At 35.9% G+C, this 16,910-nt stretch overlaps 1 protein-coding gene and 1 long non-coding RNA gene across 9 annotated transcripts in view; one reads left to right on the forward strand and one right to left on the reverse strand.

The window, feature by feature from the left end:
* tjp2b (tight junction protein 2b (zona occludens 2)) overlaps positions 1-1,574 on the forward strand; it is a 106,691-nt gene extending 105,117 nt beyond the window's left edge. For all 8 annotated transcript variants that reach the window (XM_016290432.1, XM_016290438.1, XM_016290435.1 and 5 more), the window contains 2 exons: positions 959-1,044; positions 1,314-1,574. In XM_016290432.1, coding sequence (XP_016145918.1) covers positions 959-1,044; positions 1,314-1,485 — 258 coding nt within the window. In that variant the 3' untranslated portion in view covers positions 1,486-1,574. The remainder of the gene's footprint in view (positions 1-958; positions 1,045-1,313) is intronic.
* Positions 1,575-6,467: 4,893 nt separating this feature from the next.
* Positions 6,468-8,180, reverse strand: LOC107598974 (uncharacterized). The gene is made up of 3 exons (XR_001610620.1): positions 8,024-8,180; positions 7,226-7,325; positions 6,468-6,897 (listed from the first exon to the last, which is right to left on the reverse strand). It is a non-coding gene; the product is annotated as an uncharacterized lncRNA (long non-coding RNA).
* Positions 8,181-16,910: the final 8,730 nt, after the last annotated feature.

Consider the following 16,910-nt stretch of genomic DNA (forward strand, 5'->3'; position numbering starts at 1 on the left):
TGTGAAAGAGTCAGTGGAGGTAGATTATTTTATTTTAATTCATTGTTTCATTGAGCATTTGTCTTTTCCTTTTGTCCTCTATATTTTCTGTTGTCTGTAGATGCTTTGGAACAATATATTTGTGTACTGCACAGTATACATACTGAAAATAAATGGAATGGAATTAAAATTTTAAATAAAAAAATTAATTTAAATTTAAGAAGTCATTTTATTCAAAATTGGAAAATTGGAATTTTGATCTACATGCTACAGTATGTAGGTTGACAACACAACTTTTAAAATATATATTTATAAAACTTGTTAAATATGTGGCCTTGGGCCACAAAACCAGTCATAAGGGTCAATTTTTTTGAGATTTATACATCTGAAAGCTGAATAAATAAGCTTTCCATTGATGTATGGTTTGTTAGGATAGGACAATATTTAGCTGAAATACAACTATTTGAAATTCTGTAATCTGGGTGCCAAAAACAAAATCTAAATATTGAGAAAATCGCCTTTAAAGTTGTCCAAATGAAGTTCTTAGCAATGCATATCACTAATAAAAAAGTTTTGATATATTTATGGTAGGAAATTTACAAAATATCTTCATGGAACATGATCTTTACTTAATATCCTAATGATTTTTGGCATAAAAGAAAAATCGATAATTTTGACCCATACAATGTATTTTTGGGCTATTGCTACAAATATACCCCAGCGACTTAAGACTGGTTATGTGGTCCAGGGTCACATATAACATTTTGTCAATATTTACACTATTTCTCTTCTTGAAAACAGACCAAAAATTGATGATTCATCATACAAAAATATTTACTGATAAAATATGCCTCCTTCCAAATTATAAATACCAGTTGTATGTGGCAAATCATAGTTCTGATCAACTCATTTTCTACCCCTAATCCTAACCCTAAATATTTATGTTAGCAATTCTAGTGTGTTTGATTTCTGTTTTCAGATGGAGATTGCACAGAAACATCCAGACATTTATGCCGTCCCCATGAAATCTCAGAAACTGGACCACAGCAGGCCACAACCTATCGGGTAAGAGTCTGGATTTGATCTGAAGGTGTGGTCACATAAACAAAATTTTGCAAGCAAAAAGGTATTTTGTCAATAATGTAGTGATGTATGAAGCACAGCTCACACAGAAGTTACTTTCAAACCAAGCAGCTTTTCACAACTGAAATCTTATGTGAAATTCCCAATCACGTGCATTCCTATTGAACTGTCTGGATTTGATCTGCAAAAATTAGCAGGATAAATGCGCGCACAATCTTTCCCTGATCTTGCTGCGTTTGCTTTGCGTCCAGCTCCAGTGCGCGACCGGAGCCCCAGACGCCTCCTTGCAAGCTGCCATACTCAGAGAGCCGCCCGCTCGGCCTCGGCGAGGAGCCCAGAGAGGAGTTTCGACATCAGCTGGCAGAGCAGACCAAGCGCGGCTATTACACCACCACACAAAACTATCAGGACACTGAGCTGTAGAGTTGCTCTGCTTCGGCCCATACTCGGAGAGCCGCCCGCTCGGCCTCGGCGAGGAGCCCGGAGAGGAGTTTCGAAATCAGCTGGCAGAGCAGACCAACCTATTACACCACCACACAAAACTATCAGGACACTGAGCTGTAGAGTTGCTCTGCTTCGGCTCACCGCACAGCTTCACCATTCCACCGGGGCGCCGCCCTGCACCAAAACTGCTGCTGACTTGGAAGTCCCATTTGCTTTTAAGTTTTCCCACGCATATACAGTATATGTCTTTTTCACTTCAGAGAAGTTCAACTTTCTGTCCATGAGGATAGAATCTTATTGTTTTTATATATATATATATATATATTTGCATTAGTTTTGTTTCCCTCCTTGTGGTCCGAGAATCATGTTTTCTTGCCTATGCAATTTTTTAAGTTTCTGCAACGCAACAGAAACGTCTCGCCACGAGTCTTTCTCTTCGCTCCATGAAAACCTTAAACCTGTCGTGTGCTACAGACCAGCTTTTTGTTACTTTCTTTTTATAAGCCTGATGAAGCAAAACTGTTTTAAAACGTCACTCACTTCAAGGTTTATACTATCTTTGCATTCCTTCATTTCTGATCATGTGTGTATATGATGTGAGACAATACACTGGATTTTGTTACAACGTTTTGAAGTGCCTTTTACTTTCCGAATAATGTTGGAGGTTTGTGGACTTGACAATCCAGCCCTCTGGACAATATTTTTGCTGCTTACAGCTCCAAGGAAAAACAGGGAAAAGTCAACACCAAAACCCTTAATACCGTCCGCCCGTATCGTCAGTGTAGCGACAGCAATGACTGACGAGTTTCCAAAGGGACGCTTCACCAATCAGGTCGATGCTGATTGGTTTGAGTGATTGAAATTGCTATGGTCACGGTTTGTCTTATTTCAACCCCACCGCATTACGTTTTTAACACGCTTGATTGTACATTGTTCCGCTTTACCTCCACATATTGGTTCAAAGTGCTTCTTAAACTCGTGGATTATATTTTGATGGCTTCCACTGTGTGTGAGGGTCACACGCCCAGAGAATATTCCCTGGACATTTATGTTCAGGTGTACTGTGGAATTTCACTCTTCTACACCAAATAAAATAAACTATATTGACATTACTGACTTAGTTCTGTGCTTTTATTAATCCAACAGGTTGGAATCCATCATCCAGTGGGTTATAAACTGAAGGGATCAATTTTTCTAAAGTTTAAAGGATAGTTCACCCACAAATTTAAATTCTGTTACCATTTACTCACCCTAATGTCATTACAAATGAGATATTTTGAAGACTGTTGGGAACCAAACAACATTTGAGCCCACTGACTTTGTATGGACAATGGTCAAAATCGCTTTCGTTTCACAGAAGGCATACAGGTTTGAAACAACATGAGGGTAAAGTAACTATCCTTGTAAACAACCCAATAACAAAGCCATGCCAATCAAAACTTTACTAGTATCACAAATTGGCTTGACTGGTTTATTATGTACAAAAAAAGGAGATATTATTTTCCTGTGATTTCCCATCCGTGTGGTATAAGTAATGAAAATTGATTCTGTCGTGAAACGCAGTGGTTTCATTGGGTCCAGTGAGTTGATTCTTGTTCAGCGCCATGTTAAAGGGGTCATATGATGCTGCTAAAAATAACATTATTTTGTGTATTTGGTGTAATGAAATGTGTTTATGCGGTTTAAGGTAAAAAAAAACACATTATTTTCCACATACTGTACATTATTGTTTCTCCTCTATGCCCCGCCTTTCTGAAAGGCATCGATTTTTACAAAGCTCATCGTTCTGAAAAGCGAGGTGTGCGCTGATTGGCCAGATATCCAGTGCATTGTGATTGGCTGAATACCTCAAGCGTGTGACGGAAATGTTATGCCCCTTACCATACTGTGATGCCGTGTCCCGGCGCGACAAGACAAAAACATTAAAACCCGTTATAAACGAGGCATTTGTTGCATCCAGTGGTGACATAATTATGGATTATAATGATTTATACTGTCTTTTTACATGTTGCGTTGCATCGCGCCACATAAACATAAAACCATATCTGCATTTGTGATCGAAGAAATGACAAACAACAAGCGCTACTCTACACTGCTCAAAACTCACGTTTGAATCTCTTTTAGACTGAAAGAATAAGTAACATTGGCCGAATCGAATATATAGGAGCCAAGGTCAGACCAAAATTGCTTGGATATTGGGCAATCATAAAACAAATGTGCAAATGTCTCTTCTGATTGCTTACAAAAAGCACATGAACTGTCAATGTCCAGATATTTAGAAATATTAGAGTTTACAGGATATATTTTATACAAAATTTTGAAATGTATTTCTTTAGCTTTATTGGAAATACAGTATTTTCCAGGTAAAAGCCAGGCCATTCTCCAATCTGTATCTTCTACCAAAGATCTCCAATAGAACTTTCCTCTTGGAGAAATCTTTTTCTTGAATCGAAAGATTTGGCGTACATGTCTATTGGTACATTTCTTGTCTAAAAAATCGATTCCATCCAAGAACAAAGTAGATTGTTCTTCTTTGAGTATATAGGGAGTGGCTTTTAACAAGATGAATTAACCCAGGTGAGATTGCTTTAACCACTGTGTTGAACTCTTTTGGAGGAATCGGGAAATTGTGGTATAAGTCATAAATTGCTCATAAGTAAAAAGGTTACCAGAGTCATCAAATAAGATGTAGAAGAATAGTAGGCAAGCTTTGGGACATACTACTTCCCCATAACTGTTGCTTAGTTACGTGCATTCTGCCACTGTTTAAACTGCCCTGGTAATCATCTTATCACAGTTAACATCATCCACATTTTGTTTAATTTGATTTTCTACCGTATTGGAGAGAAATTAAGAGGCACGTTGATCTGCCAGTGGCAGGTCTATCATGCTCTGTTCATGTGTTTGCATAATGATGCATTTAAAAGTTAATGACCAAAAGTATCATTATAAAAGTTCACAGTGTTGCCGCAGATGAAATATAACGTGGATAACATTAAATTAATATTTTCCCATCAGATTAGACATTGATTATTTATCACTCAAATCCGTTTATATACCTTGGTCGCGTATATCCGCCATGTTTGTAGTTTTTAACACTTTTAATGCGTGTTTGTAGTTCTAATTGAATCCTCGTCCACCGCGCGATGTGTTGTGGGCAATATTAGCCGTTAGAGTAACCGGAAGTAGTAGACCATCCGGGAATCTTTGGCATACTTTTTTAAACATACTATGATTTGGGACATACTAATTCTATTTTCGAATACTATTTAGGACGGATACTATGCGAATTGGGACGCAGCACGTCTCCTTTTGCTCTAAGACATCCCATATGCTGGTTGCTATCAACATTGTAACTAAGTGGCGTCATGCGTATTTAGTTGGTCATGTTTTTTTCACAAATTTGTTTTCAACATGGAAAATACAGAAGTTTATCCACCTTTTTCTTCAACGCGGAAGTAAGCCTATGGGCGAGACTTCCGGTTCATTAGCCGCAAGAAGAATATGCAGTGAAAGGTAAAACTGTTTGCACTACAAACCAGTGTGTTCATAATTAAGATAATACATTAAAATAATATGGTAAGACACACATTTTCAATATCAAGCAACAAAACGAATTGTTTTGTACAGATAAAAATAGCTGGATGCGGGTGAGACGTTTGTCAGACGTCCACGGACCCCTCAACCTATAGACAACGAAAGAACAACTGATTCAACCGTTATTGCTTCTTTACAAAAGAAATTATTCTTAGATTGATTTATTCATTAGTAGTATTAATTCATTTATTTAACACATTTCGTACATTTACATTACACCAAGTCTTATACATTGAAAATAACAGTAGCCAAAAACCCAGATTTACAGTCAGGCAAACTCTTAATTTCAGCTGGAATTGGTTTTCCAACCGCTTGACTGTTTTTAATGCTGCATACAGAAATTCAGTTGTCATCCAGAATTTCCACTGCTTGGATTGTATGCAGTTTACTTCATTTCAAACCTAAAATGAAAACAATAGAGATGTCAGAGCCCCCCATGGTTGGGTTTTTATGCAAGTGAAACGTATTGAAATGTTTCCTATTCATTCATTTGCTTCCAAACCGGTTTTGAGTTTCTCCACGCTGATAAACACACTGCCACAGTGCATTATTACTCACGGTACGAGTTTGAGTCTGGCCTAGCGCGTACCAAAAGTAATAATGGACCGTGAAGCAGTTAAAAAGGGCTCCTTTCTTCTCATCAAGGCAACATTTTGTCAAATTAAACGTAGAGTATATGGTTTTAAAACATGGAGAATGTAAACATAGTTACAATTTTACATACTTTACCTTCTGCAGACTTAAGAAGTTACATCTTAGTCTTCACTTTTCTTCATTAGTGGCCCTCAGAGGTGCCCGATTAATCATGAAAGGTTAAATCCATCCATTGCTGAAAAACATAATGTAATACTTCAAACAATGCAGAATTGTTAGCCTAATTAACAGAGATTAACACTTTTAATGCGTGTTTGTAGTTCTAATTGAATCCTCGTCCACCGCGCGATGTGTTGTGGGCAATATTAGCCGTTAGAGTAACCGGAAGTAGTAGACCATCCGGGAATCTTTGGCATACTTTTTTAAACATACTATGATTTGGGACATACTAATTCTATTTTCGAATACTATTTAGGACGGATACTATGCGAATTGGGACGCAGCACGTCTCCTTTTGCTCTAAGACATCCCATATGCTGGTTGCTATCAACATTGTAACTAAGTGGCGTCATGCGTATTTAGTTGGTCATGTTTTTTTCACAAATTTGTTTTCAACATGGAAAATACAGAAGTTTATCCACCTTTTTCTTCAACGCGGAAGTAAGCCTATGGGCGAGACTTCCGGTTCATTAGCCGCAAGAAGAATATGCAGTGAAAGGTAAAACTGTTTGCACTACAAACCAGTGTGTTCATAATTAAGATAATACATTAAAATAATATGGTAAGACACACATTTTCAATATCAAGCAACAAAACGAATTGTTTTGTACAGATAAAAATAGCTGGATGCGGGTGAGACGTTTGTCAGACGTCCACGGACCCCTCAACCTATAGACAACGAAAGAACAACTGATTCAACCGTTATTGCTTCTTTACAAAAGAAATTATTCTTAGATTGATTTATTCATTAGTAGTATTAATTCATTTATTTAACACATTTCGTACATTTACATTACACCAAGTCTTATACATTGAAAATAACAGTAGCCAAAAACCCAGATTTACAGTCAGGCAAACTCTTAATTTCAGCTGGAATTGGTTTTCCAACCGCTTGACTGTTTTTAATGCTGCATACAGAAATTCAGTTGTCATCCAGAATTTCCACTGCTTGGATTGTATGCAGTTTACTTCATTTCAAACCTAAAATGAAAACAATAGAGATGTCAGAGCCCCTCATGGTTGGGTTTTTATGCAAGTGAAACGTATTGAAATGTTTCCTATTCATTCATTTGCTTCCAAACCGGTTTTGAGTTTCTCCACGCTGATAAACACACTGCCACAGTGCATTATTACTCACGGTACGAGTTTGAGTCTGGCCTAGCGCGTACCAAAAGTAATAATGGACCGTGAAGCAGTTAAAAAGGGCTCCTTTCTTCTCATCAAGGCAACATTTTGTCAAATTAAACGTAGAGTATATGGTTTTAAAACATGGAGAATGTAAACATAGTTACAATTTTACATACTTTACCTTCTGCAGACTTAAGAAGTTACATCTTAGTCTTCACTTTTCTTCATTAGTGGCCCTCAGAGGTGCCCGATTAATCATGAAAGGTTAAATCCATCCATTGCTGAAAAACATAATGTAATACTTCAAACAATGCAGAATTGTTAGCCTAATTAACAGAGACTTCTCTATCAGAAATGACATCGAAAAGTTCCAGTCTAACAAGACGATTATAAGCATGCAGTACACAAACCATTCTATATGAAGATAAAGACGTGCAGAAAACAAATCGTTTAACAGTTCAACGCCCTGCTTAATATTACAATTTGCCAACAGAAGGCGCAATATTATGGTCAGCTGACGTAGTGTGATTAAAGCAAATAACAAAACTGTTTCTAAAATGTTAAACTAAAATGTTTTATTAAATAAAACAACAGAATGCTCTATAATTATTGTATAATACTTTTAAAAAATTCAAACAAATATGAAGTAAAATCAGGTGATCTAATGAAAAAGGGAAAAGTCTCTCTCATAATGATAGCATTATACTGCCAACAAGACATCTAGATTATGTATTAGGACAACTTTGGGAGTAAAGCCAATGGCCAACTGAAAAATGCCACAATACTTATCATTACAGAATATATATATTACATATTAAATATGACTGTAATGAACTAAAATATTACCAATAACTTGGTGTAATTAAAGCAGCTCCAAAAAAGCAGTGACATATTGTTCATTAGAATCCCAAAGTAGCATATAATGTAAAGTGTGACCCAAAATCCTTGGAAAAATGTTCTATAGTTCTATAAACTCTACCTGAAAATTATGGATCTGTTTCCGAAGATGTGCTGGTCCAGCTGGTGAGCCTGAGACATGAGGAGGTCCATAGAAAGCTCCAGAAACAGGACTTCAGTGGTGTGCTCATTGTAGCCTATACAGCTCTGTCCAGACAAGTGAGAAATGAAATGCTTTTGTCGTGTTAGAGGTTCTTTTTATTGAACCTTCCAGTGAAGTGAGGAATCAGGATGGTCATTCCCCAAACCGGAATTCCTGTGTGTGTTTGGAACTGATAAAACTGCTGTAAAGAACAAACTCCATCCTTCTAGAGCTGCTGGAGTCTGTCACTGAACTCCGAGAAGAATTTAGCATGCTTCTGAAGTGGAAAATTGGGCACACTTAAGAAAAAAAAAAAAACTTGCATCTATGAATTTTACAACGTACATTTTATGTATTTCTACTTGGGTCTGTTAAAATATGGAAAACGAAAAGCTGTCCTCCAAAAACAGATGCATATTACACTCTTAAAAATAAAGGTGCTTCAAAAGGTTCTTCAAGCGATGCCATAGAAGAACCATTTTTGGTTCCACAAAGAACCATTCAGTCAAAGGTTCTTTAAAGAACCATCTCTTTCTTACCTTTTTATAATCTGAAGAACCTTCCTTCGCCACAAAGAACCTTTTGTGAAACAGAAAGGTTCTTCAGATGTTAAAGGTTCTTTATGGAACCATTTAGACAAAAAGGTTCTTCTATGGCATCGTGAAGCACCTTTATTTTTAAGAGTGTATAGTATTTATACATTTTTTGAATTGGCTTTTATTTTTATATTTTCAATGTTCATTTTAAATTTGGTTTAATTATTTCTATTTAGCTTTATTTTTATAGACAACAAGACAACAAAATGACCAATCAGAAGTCCGGATGTTAAATATCACAAAATATGAACACAAAGAAACCCATTGTAAATAAAGTAAAAACAAAAGGGTTTTAATTTCTGCCTGAAGGTTAGCATGAGGAGGGAGAGAGAAGTGTCGGAGGAAACAGGAAGCTGCTGGTGGATGAAGATAGCAGGGTCTGCTTCATCCGAACAATAAAAATCTCACCCGCTCAGGAAAAGGATCTGCGTCAGCAGTGAGTGACAGATTTTAGAAAGACAAAATGGTGCCAAATCCAAAGTGGCGGGAGAAAATCAGTGTTTCTCTTAAAGACCTCAAAAGCACAATGCCGTGTTCCTCATATTTCATCGAAAGTAGATTCCACGTTGCTCTGGAATTGCTGTGCTGAAACACTTCCGAGGGCAGGGTCTAACATTATTTCACAAATACAAACCCTTTCCTTAAAACTTTTAACACACTAAATAGGCGCCCGAAGTATGTGGACACTTAAATTAGGCCTAAAATAGACGTCACTGCAATCGATAACAAAATATCAAACTATTTTTATAGCAAAACATTTTTCAAGTTAGTTTGTTAATCAACAATACCGTTCATAATGAAGGCAAGTGTTTGAACACATTATAGTTGTCAGTCATCACGTGTGAACCTGGGAACCTGAGACTGACTTCATACATCCATTAAACATTAGAAAGAACCCGGACAAGTGAAGTTAGTTCTGAGAAAAAATCATTTAATCGAATGTATTTATTTATAAAGCACTTAAAACTACACATTTCACAAATACAAACCCTTTCCTTAAAACTTTTAACACACTAAATAGGCGCCCAAAGTATGTGGACACTTAAATTAGGCCTAAAATAGACGTCACTGCAATCGATAACAAAATATCAAACTATTTTTATAGCAAAACATTTTGCAAGTTAGTTTGTTAATCAACAATACCGTTCATAATGAAGGCAAGTGTTTGAACACATTATAGTTGTCAGTCATCACGTGTGAACCTGGGAACCTGAGACTGACTTCATACATCCATTAAACATTAGAAAGAACCCGGACAAGTGAAGTTAGTTCTGAGAAAAAATCATTTAATCAAATGTATTTATTTATAAAGCACTTAAAACTACACAGTAGACCCAAAGGACTAAACAAGTATGACACAAAAAGCAGACATTGAAAAGGAAAAACAAAAAAATAATTCTGACTTGTCATTTTGGTTGGAACGTGTCAGTTATTATTTTATCTTTACTGCCATACTTAGTACAGTAGCCTATAGAATAGGTATAATGTGTGTAGTAGGCCTCTGCAAATGTTCTGTGTGCATACCTGGATGACCTATTACTAAAAAAGAGCACACTGTGCTGGGTACTATATCCCACAATGCATTGTGCTCAATATTTCAATTCCATTGTGATAAATGAATCATAAGTAGTATAATTCATGCTTTTTACCATATTTTCTAATTTTTGAATTATTCAATCAGACTGATAAGAGTTACGATGAAATTGGATTCAAAATGTAAAATAACCTTTTGTATTTCAGATATGCCAATCATGAAATGAAACATGCATGTAATGACAAGAATGAAGTGCATTATTGTTTGGAATGTTTATTGTGCTGTAAAGCACACTGGTGCACATCAGTCCTTTTATTTATTTATATAGATCTTGTCACAATACACACTGTTTCAAAGTAGCTTTACAGAAAATCATATTAATGTTTATATCTTCATGCCTTATAGTCATTTAGCCGGTTAGAGCTGGGCTAGGCCTGTAATTCACATTTTATGATGATACATCAAGCAGCTGAACTAGGCTACTATATACTGTACTATATAAAGCTGGATACACTTACATTAGTTAATTTATTGTTAATTAATAATTCCTTAATTTATTATGAGTTATTTGTTATCTGGTGATATTGAGAATAATGAAATTGTTGTTATTTTTAGTATTATTTATTTACTAGTGTATTAATATTTTGAATGAGCTTTTATTTGTATATTTTCATTTCAGTTTAAATATTTCTATTTAGGTTTTTTTATTTCAGTTTCAATTTTAGTAATTCAATTTAAACTTATTTTATTCAGTTGTTTTTTTAAGTAATAGTTTTTCATCTACAGTTTTAATCAACAAAAACTATTTTTAATAGTTTTGATTGACAACCTTTAATTAAAAAATAAATAATTAATTAAAAATGCTAGTATTTCATTACAAAATAGTAATTTTTCCTCCCTAACAGAAGGGGGCGCTGAGTATCTATACTGAGTGGTAGAACTGTGATGTCACTTTGTAGGCAAAAACCCGGAAGCGAGTTAGCATTTTAGCACTTCCTGTTCCATCGTCCCAGAGTCAATGGGTTTTTTGAATGGGAGTTTGGTTAAATCCCCTAAAATATATAATAGAATTTACTGAAGATTACAGTCCTGATCCACACTCCTAATCAGTAGGTGGCGGTAATGCACCTAAAAGTTGTATGCCATCCGCCATTAAACACCAAGAAGAAGAAAAAGAAGACTCCCCTAAAGTGGTTCACACAAGCTCAAGATACTTTCACGTTTTATTCTACGACATAAAACAAACCAGTTACACCCCACTCGTGATTTTTTAAACTGTTACGTTTCTTAAAAAAGACGTTGCTAAATGGGACTACAGGCGCTGTCGGAGACATTAAACGTCATCACGCCGAACAGTTTATCAATTTACAGTATTTTCCAATCGTAGTGTATAATTTATAGTACAATTAATTGTAGAATAACAAATTAATAGTTTCCCGCATTTTATATTGTTGTTCGACAATGTTTTTTTGTTTTCCCCCGAAATGCGACACAAGTCTTCGGATGGAAGATGCTGGTTTTATCGATTTCCTACTGATTCGGCTCTGGGTTTGCACCATAAGGCAAACTCATATTACGATTATTCCATGTAAACACCACATTTACCGACTTAGTCGTCACGTGCATAGTGCAAAGCCATGTTAAAATTAAATGTTTACAGCCACATGAAGCTGTTACAAAGCATATTGAGGATTTTCTAGAATCAAGGATAAAATAACATTTTGTGTACCCATCCTAACAAAACGATAGCTGAAATGTGGTACTTTATTCACTAAAATAAATGTAATCTTACCATATCCAAAAACTCGCTCACTCTGTTATTTAATAGATTAAATGCACTAGAATTTTATTGAATAGTATGTGGAGACACGTTTTTAATTAAAATATTCATATTAATCAAGGATTTATTGACTTTTAATGCACCTTATTTCACCTAATTGTACAGAAATACGTGCTTTCATATACCGTTTAGTTATGATTATTTCATTTATTCACTATACTATTTATTACTAATGTCTCATTTCAGTTTTAGTTTGGCTCTAGTTTTGTATTTATTCCAGTTTACAGGTACAGCTCAAAAAATTTGAATATCATGAAAAAGGTCAATATTTTTTGTCACTCATTTCAGAAAGCGAAACCCATATATAGATTCTTTACACATAGAGTGAAATATTTCATGCCTTTATTTCTTGAAATTTGGATGATTATGGCTTACAGATAATGAAAACCCAAAATTCAGTGTCTCAGAAAATTAGAATACAGCACAACTGGTACTAATCGTGATGTAAGTAGACATTGATTGGCCAAATGTGTACGAAAATGCCCTCACCTGCCATGATTTAAAATGCTGTGTAAACATACTGTAAACATTGTGTCAACTTATTTCGCAAGTCTGGAGAACAGCGATAGATGGATGGATGCTGAAGTGCAGGCACTTGTAGCAAATGTAGCACTGCCAGTTGTCGTTGGAGATTCTTAGTCCTTCTTTCCGTTCTTTCAATCGCTTTACGTATACGTCGACTTTCCATGTCCATTATTGTGAAACCCGCGAGACACAACAAAGACACAGCTCCGAACACAGCGTCCTCTATCCTCCTGTTGTTAACGTTGTTTTTATTTGTTTCTGTTGTTGAACGCCGCGCACAAATGACGTCGCTGTTGACCGGCTTACGTCACGTCCTAGTGCACACTGTCGGTGCGAATGCAACCCTTTAAATGGTACTGGGAAATAGTTCACGCAAAATCGTCCCAGTACTTTAGTACTGTACATTTAGTTCTGGAACTAAAGCGGTGCGAAAGGGCCTATTGATGCAGTAATTCATGCAAAAGGAGGCCCAACCAAGTATTGAGTGCATAGAAATGAACATACTTTTCAGAAGCCTGACATTTCTGTTTAAAATATCCTTTTTGTTTGTGAAGATGATCTTGATGGACAAAACGTGCAAGTTTCATGAACTATGATTGAACAAAGAGCTTATTTTTAGCCATAATCCAAAAGCCTATGGAGAAATCCTATTGGCTTTTTGTCGAGGGAACCAGTGCAATGCTAACAGCCCATCCGCCTACAAAGTGACGTTATAGTTCCCCCACTCTATGGCTATTATAAGTTTGTATTTGGCCACTTGGCAGTGCCATTTCCTGTTACCCACCACACCTATTTACAGTAGATGTGAAGAAATCCTACAACAGGCACTTCTTCAACAAAAACAAACATTAGTTCGTACCATCCGTATGATACCAACACGTCATTGACAAACAGTCTGCTACAGATATGTTCAAATGAAGAGGTTTCAGTGCAGGAAGTCGGTTCTTGGACACTGAAGGATGTTTATTGTGGAAAGGCCTTTGTGATATTTGGGTGGGGTGGTCAAACTCGGCTTTAAAAAGAAGACACTATTCAAACTTAACGAACTTGTTTTGAATCCCTCGCCTCCTGAATGGCGAAGCATTCCATCGCTTAGAAATAGAGAGAAGAACAAACAGCGGAAGTGATGCAAGAAATTCTGTTCTTTATCTGGCATTCCCAGCCCTCACCTGCTGAACCAATCACACCCCCTCTTCCCCCTGAAGCCTCCTCAACTTCGAGCTTTGACCACCGGCCGAGTACGTTTTTAGGAGAGGAAGCCATTCATCTGAAGTTCTGGGTTCCTGTTAGAGCGCTCAGGCAAAACACTGCTTAGCAAGCTACGTTCCCGCGCCGGACGATTATTAAGGCTATGACCTTTTACACGGTATACAAGGGTTTCTTCACACTTCTGAGAAGAGCCTGAGATCTCCTGAGATTATATGTAATGTGTTTTGCAACCAGTCCAATCAAAGTAATGGCTGTTATATCACACAACTGAGTCAATGAGTTGAGACTTCTTGCACTCAGTTTAAGCTATTCTTCCCATCTTCAGTTGTACTTCCAGCACAGTCGCAATACTGGATAACTTGCATACTGTTGTGTTTTTAAAACCTTGCATTGGTGCAGTAATCCATCAGAACAGACCCTTTAAAAAACCATCTACTTTGTCATCTACTCATCTATTATCTCTGTTCTTGCTTATATGGAACGTATTGTGGCATTTGTCATGTTGTAGCATTCATTATTTGTATGTTTTAAAATAAGTGGGTGTTCCTAGACTTTCGCAGTACGTGCACTTGAAGAGCTCAAGATGATTGAAGACATTTTTTGAAGAAATTCGGAAAATAAAATAGCATCAGCCGCCCTTGGATCTGCAATTTGATGCCACATTTCCAGTCAAATGTCACATTTTACAATGTACAGTACTGCAGATCAAAAACACATTTAGGAATTTGACCAAACTTGATTTGGGATCTGATGCCCCTTTGTGGTCACATTTGCCATCAGCAGTTCTCAACTGGTGGGTCACATTACCTGAAAATGTGTAGCAGGTCTGTTTTTGAAAGGATTGCAGACAGTAGGCTAAAAATAATGTTTATACACTCTTAAAAATAAAGGTGCTTCACGATGCCATAGAAGAACCTTTTTGTCTAAATGGTTCCATAAAGAACCTTTAACATCTGAAGAACCTTCCTGTTTCACAGAAGGTTCTTTGTGGCGAAAGAAGGTTCTTCAGATTATAAAAAGGTAAGAAAGAGATGGTTCTTTAAAGAACCTTTGACTGAATGGTTCTTTGTGGAACCAAAAATGGTTCTTCTATGGCATCGCTGTGAAGAACCTTTTAAGCACCTTTATTTTTAAGAGTGTATTAGTATTATTTATTATTTTATACTTGTATAATATTTCATAATATTTGTTTTTACTTTATATTGTTATTTTTTATTTCTTAGAATTTTAAATCCATTCATCAGTCATTTTTTAAAACATTTTTATTTAGCTTTATTTCATTTTTAGTAATTTTAGTACTCCAAGTTATTCCACTTCATAAACATTTCTAATTTTCATTAAAAATGGTCCATCTTATATCTATTTCAGGTTTGTTTCAATTACAATTTTTAATGGTTCAATATATAGTTTTAATATTCAAATATTTTTTAATAGTTTTAGTTAACAATAACACCACTGGCTAATACAAATAATAAAATGCATAACAGTTAAGATGGCAAAATAAATAAAAGGAGAAAACACTGATCAAACTATGATATACAGTAGTAGAAGTACAGAAACAGGTCAAGTAGCATGCACTAATCTAAGCAAGAACGATAAGTTAAGACGATAAACAGGACAAATAGAACCATTTTAAAATGACCTTTAATTTGTTAAACTTCTACATAAAAACTGCCTAGTTTGACAGACATACAATTTTGACTTTTACAATATGAAGGATTTGAATTGAACTGAAACAAAACTCAACTCAATGTCTATTATACTGGTTAGCATTTGCAAAAAGTCACAAGCCTTTCACACTTGATTTGGCAGTTTTATGTTAATGAGGTCTTCGAAGGAAGGGATCCAGCAAGTTCAAAAGCACAACATACAGAAAAAACAGACATTTCAGCTCTGCAGTAGTGTTTCTTCATGAACGGATATGACAATATTCGTCACATTCAGAACCTATTATTGAAGAGCAGCCCAAATGTATCCTGAATGAGGTAAATACTTGTGTTTAACATCAAAAATGAAATCAGAATGATATTGACAGGGTCCAATATTAACAACTCTATTCTGCGATATTTTTATTCAAAATACATTTTCGTTCCTATGACAATGGAATTATTACGCTGTTTTTTCCCCATTTTATATTGACAGAAAAACTACTAAGAACAGTTGTTATTTGGTTTCTTATATTTTGGTGGTGCAAGATATATAAAACATATAGTACTAGAAGAAAAGATCAATCTTAGTAATATGGATTCAAGCATTTATTTGTCTTTGAATCACAAATAAATAACTTAAAACCAGCACGTTTTATAAACTTAACCCATTAATTACATCACATTTCATAATAGTTACCAGCCAGCAGGCAAGTAACCTTTTATTTACTCACCAAAGCCAGTTTTTTACTTGCATGTGGCCTTGGTGATTGATTGTTAATCTTGGACCCTGGATAGCAATCATTCAGAGACTCGACAAAAGAATCTAAAACTGTGTAAACCATTGAAAAGAATAACTTAGGGGGGGATGTGTAGACACAAGACCATGCATATATTTTCCAAAAGAAATAAAACACTTAAGAAGATAAAAGTAGAGAAGAAAAAAACTAAACAGGCACAAACACAATTGAAAAAGCTTAAGTTCAACCGTCAGAAACCGAAGGCTTGGACCCCCTAAGACTGGCACACACACAGAGACAGGGCAAGCATGCATGCGTCGAAACACAGCACCAGCTGAGGACCACCATCAACATCTACTGGACTGCACCACTACAGCTACACCATACACAGCCACATCCACATCCACCGCGCCGAGAGACAGAGAATGAAAGGAAAAGAGAGAGAAAGAGGCTATTCAGATACTATTAAGTTACACTTATTAATCTGGGATTTCATAAACGGATTCTGATGGAATCCAATTATATGATTATGCAACAGTTGGTTGCAGTCCTCTAATCTGATTGGCTAGAGTATAATAGCAGTGAGACTTTTTCATGTTTGTCTGTGTTTCAGCAGGGCCATAGACATTGATAATATTTAGAAATGGCCAAATTGCCTCTCCAATATATGATAGTGATGCTGCTCAGTTTGTTGTTAGGATGAAAAAAAGTTGTAAAAATTCAGCAGTCTAATATCA

Source organism: Sinocyclocheilus grahami, unplaced genomic scaffold (assembly GCF_001515645.1).
Source record: "Sinocyclocheilus grahami isolate Dianchi unplaced genomic scaffold, SAMN03320097.WGS_v1.1 scaffold259.1, whole genome shotgun sequence".
Taxonomy (NCBI): Eukaryota; Metazoa; Chordata; class Actinopteri; order Cypriniformes; family Cyprinidae; genus Sinocyclocheilus; species Sinocyclocheilus grahami.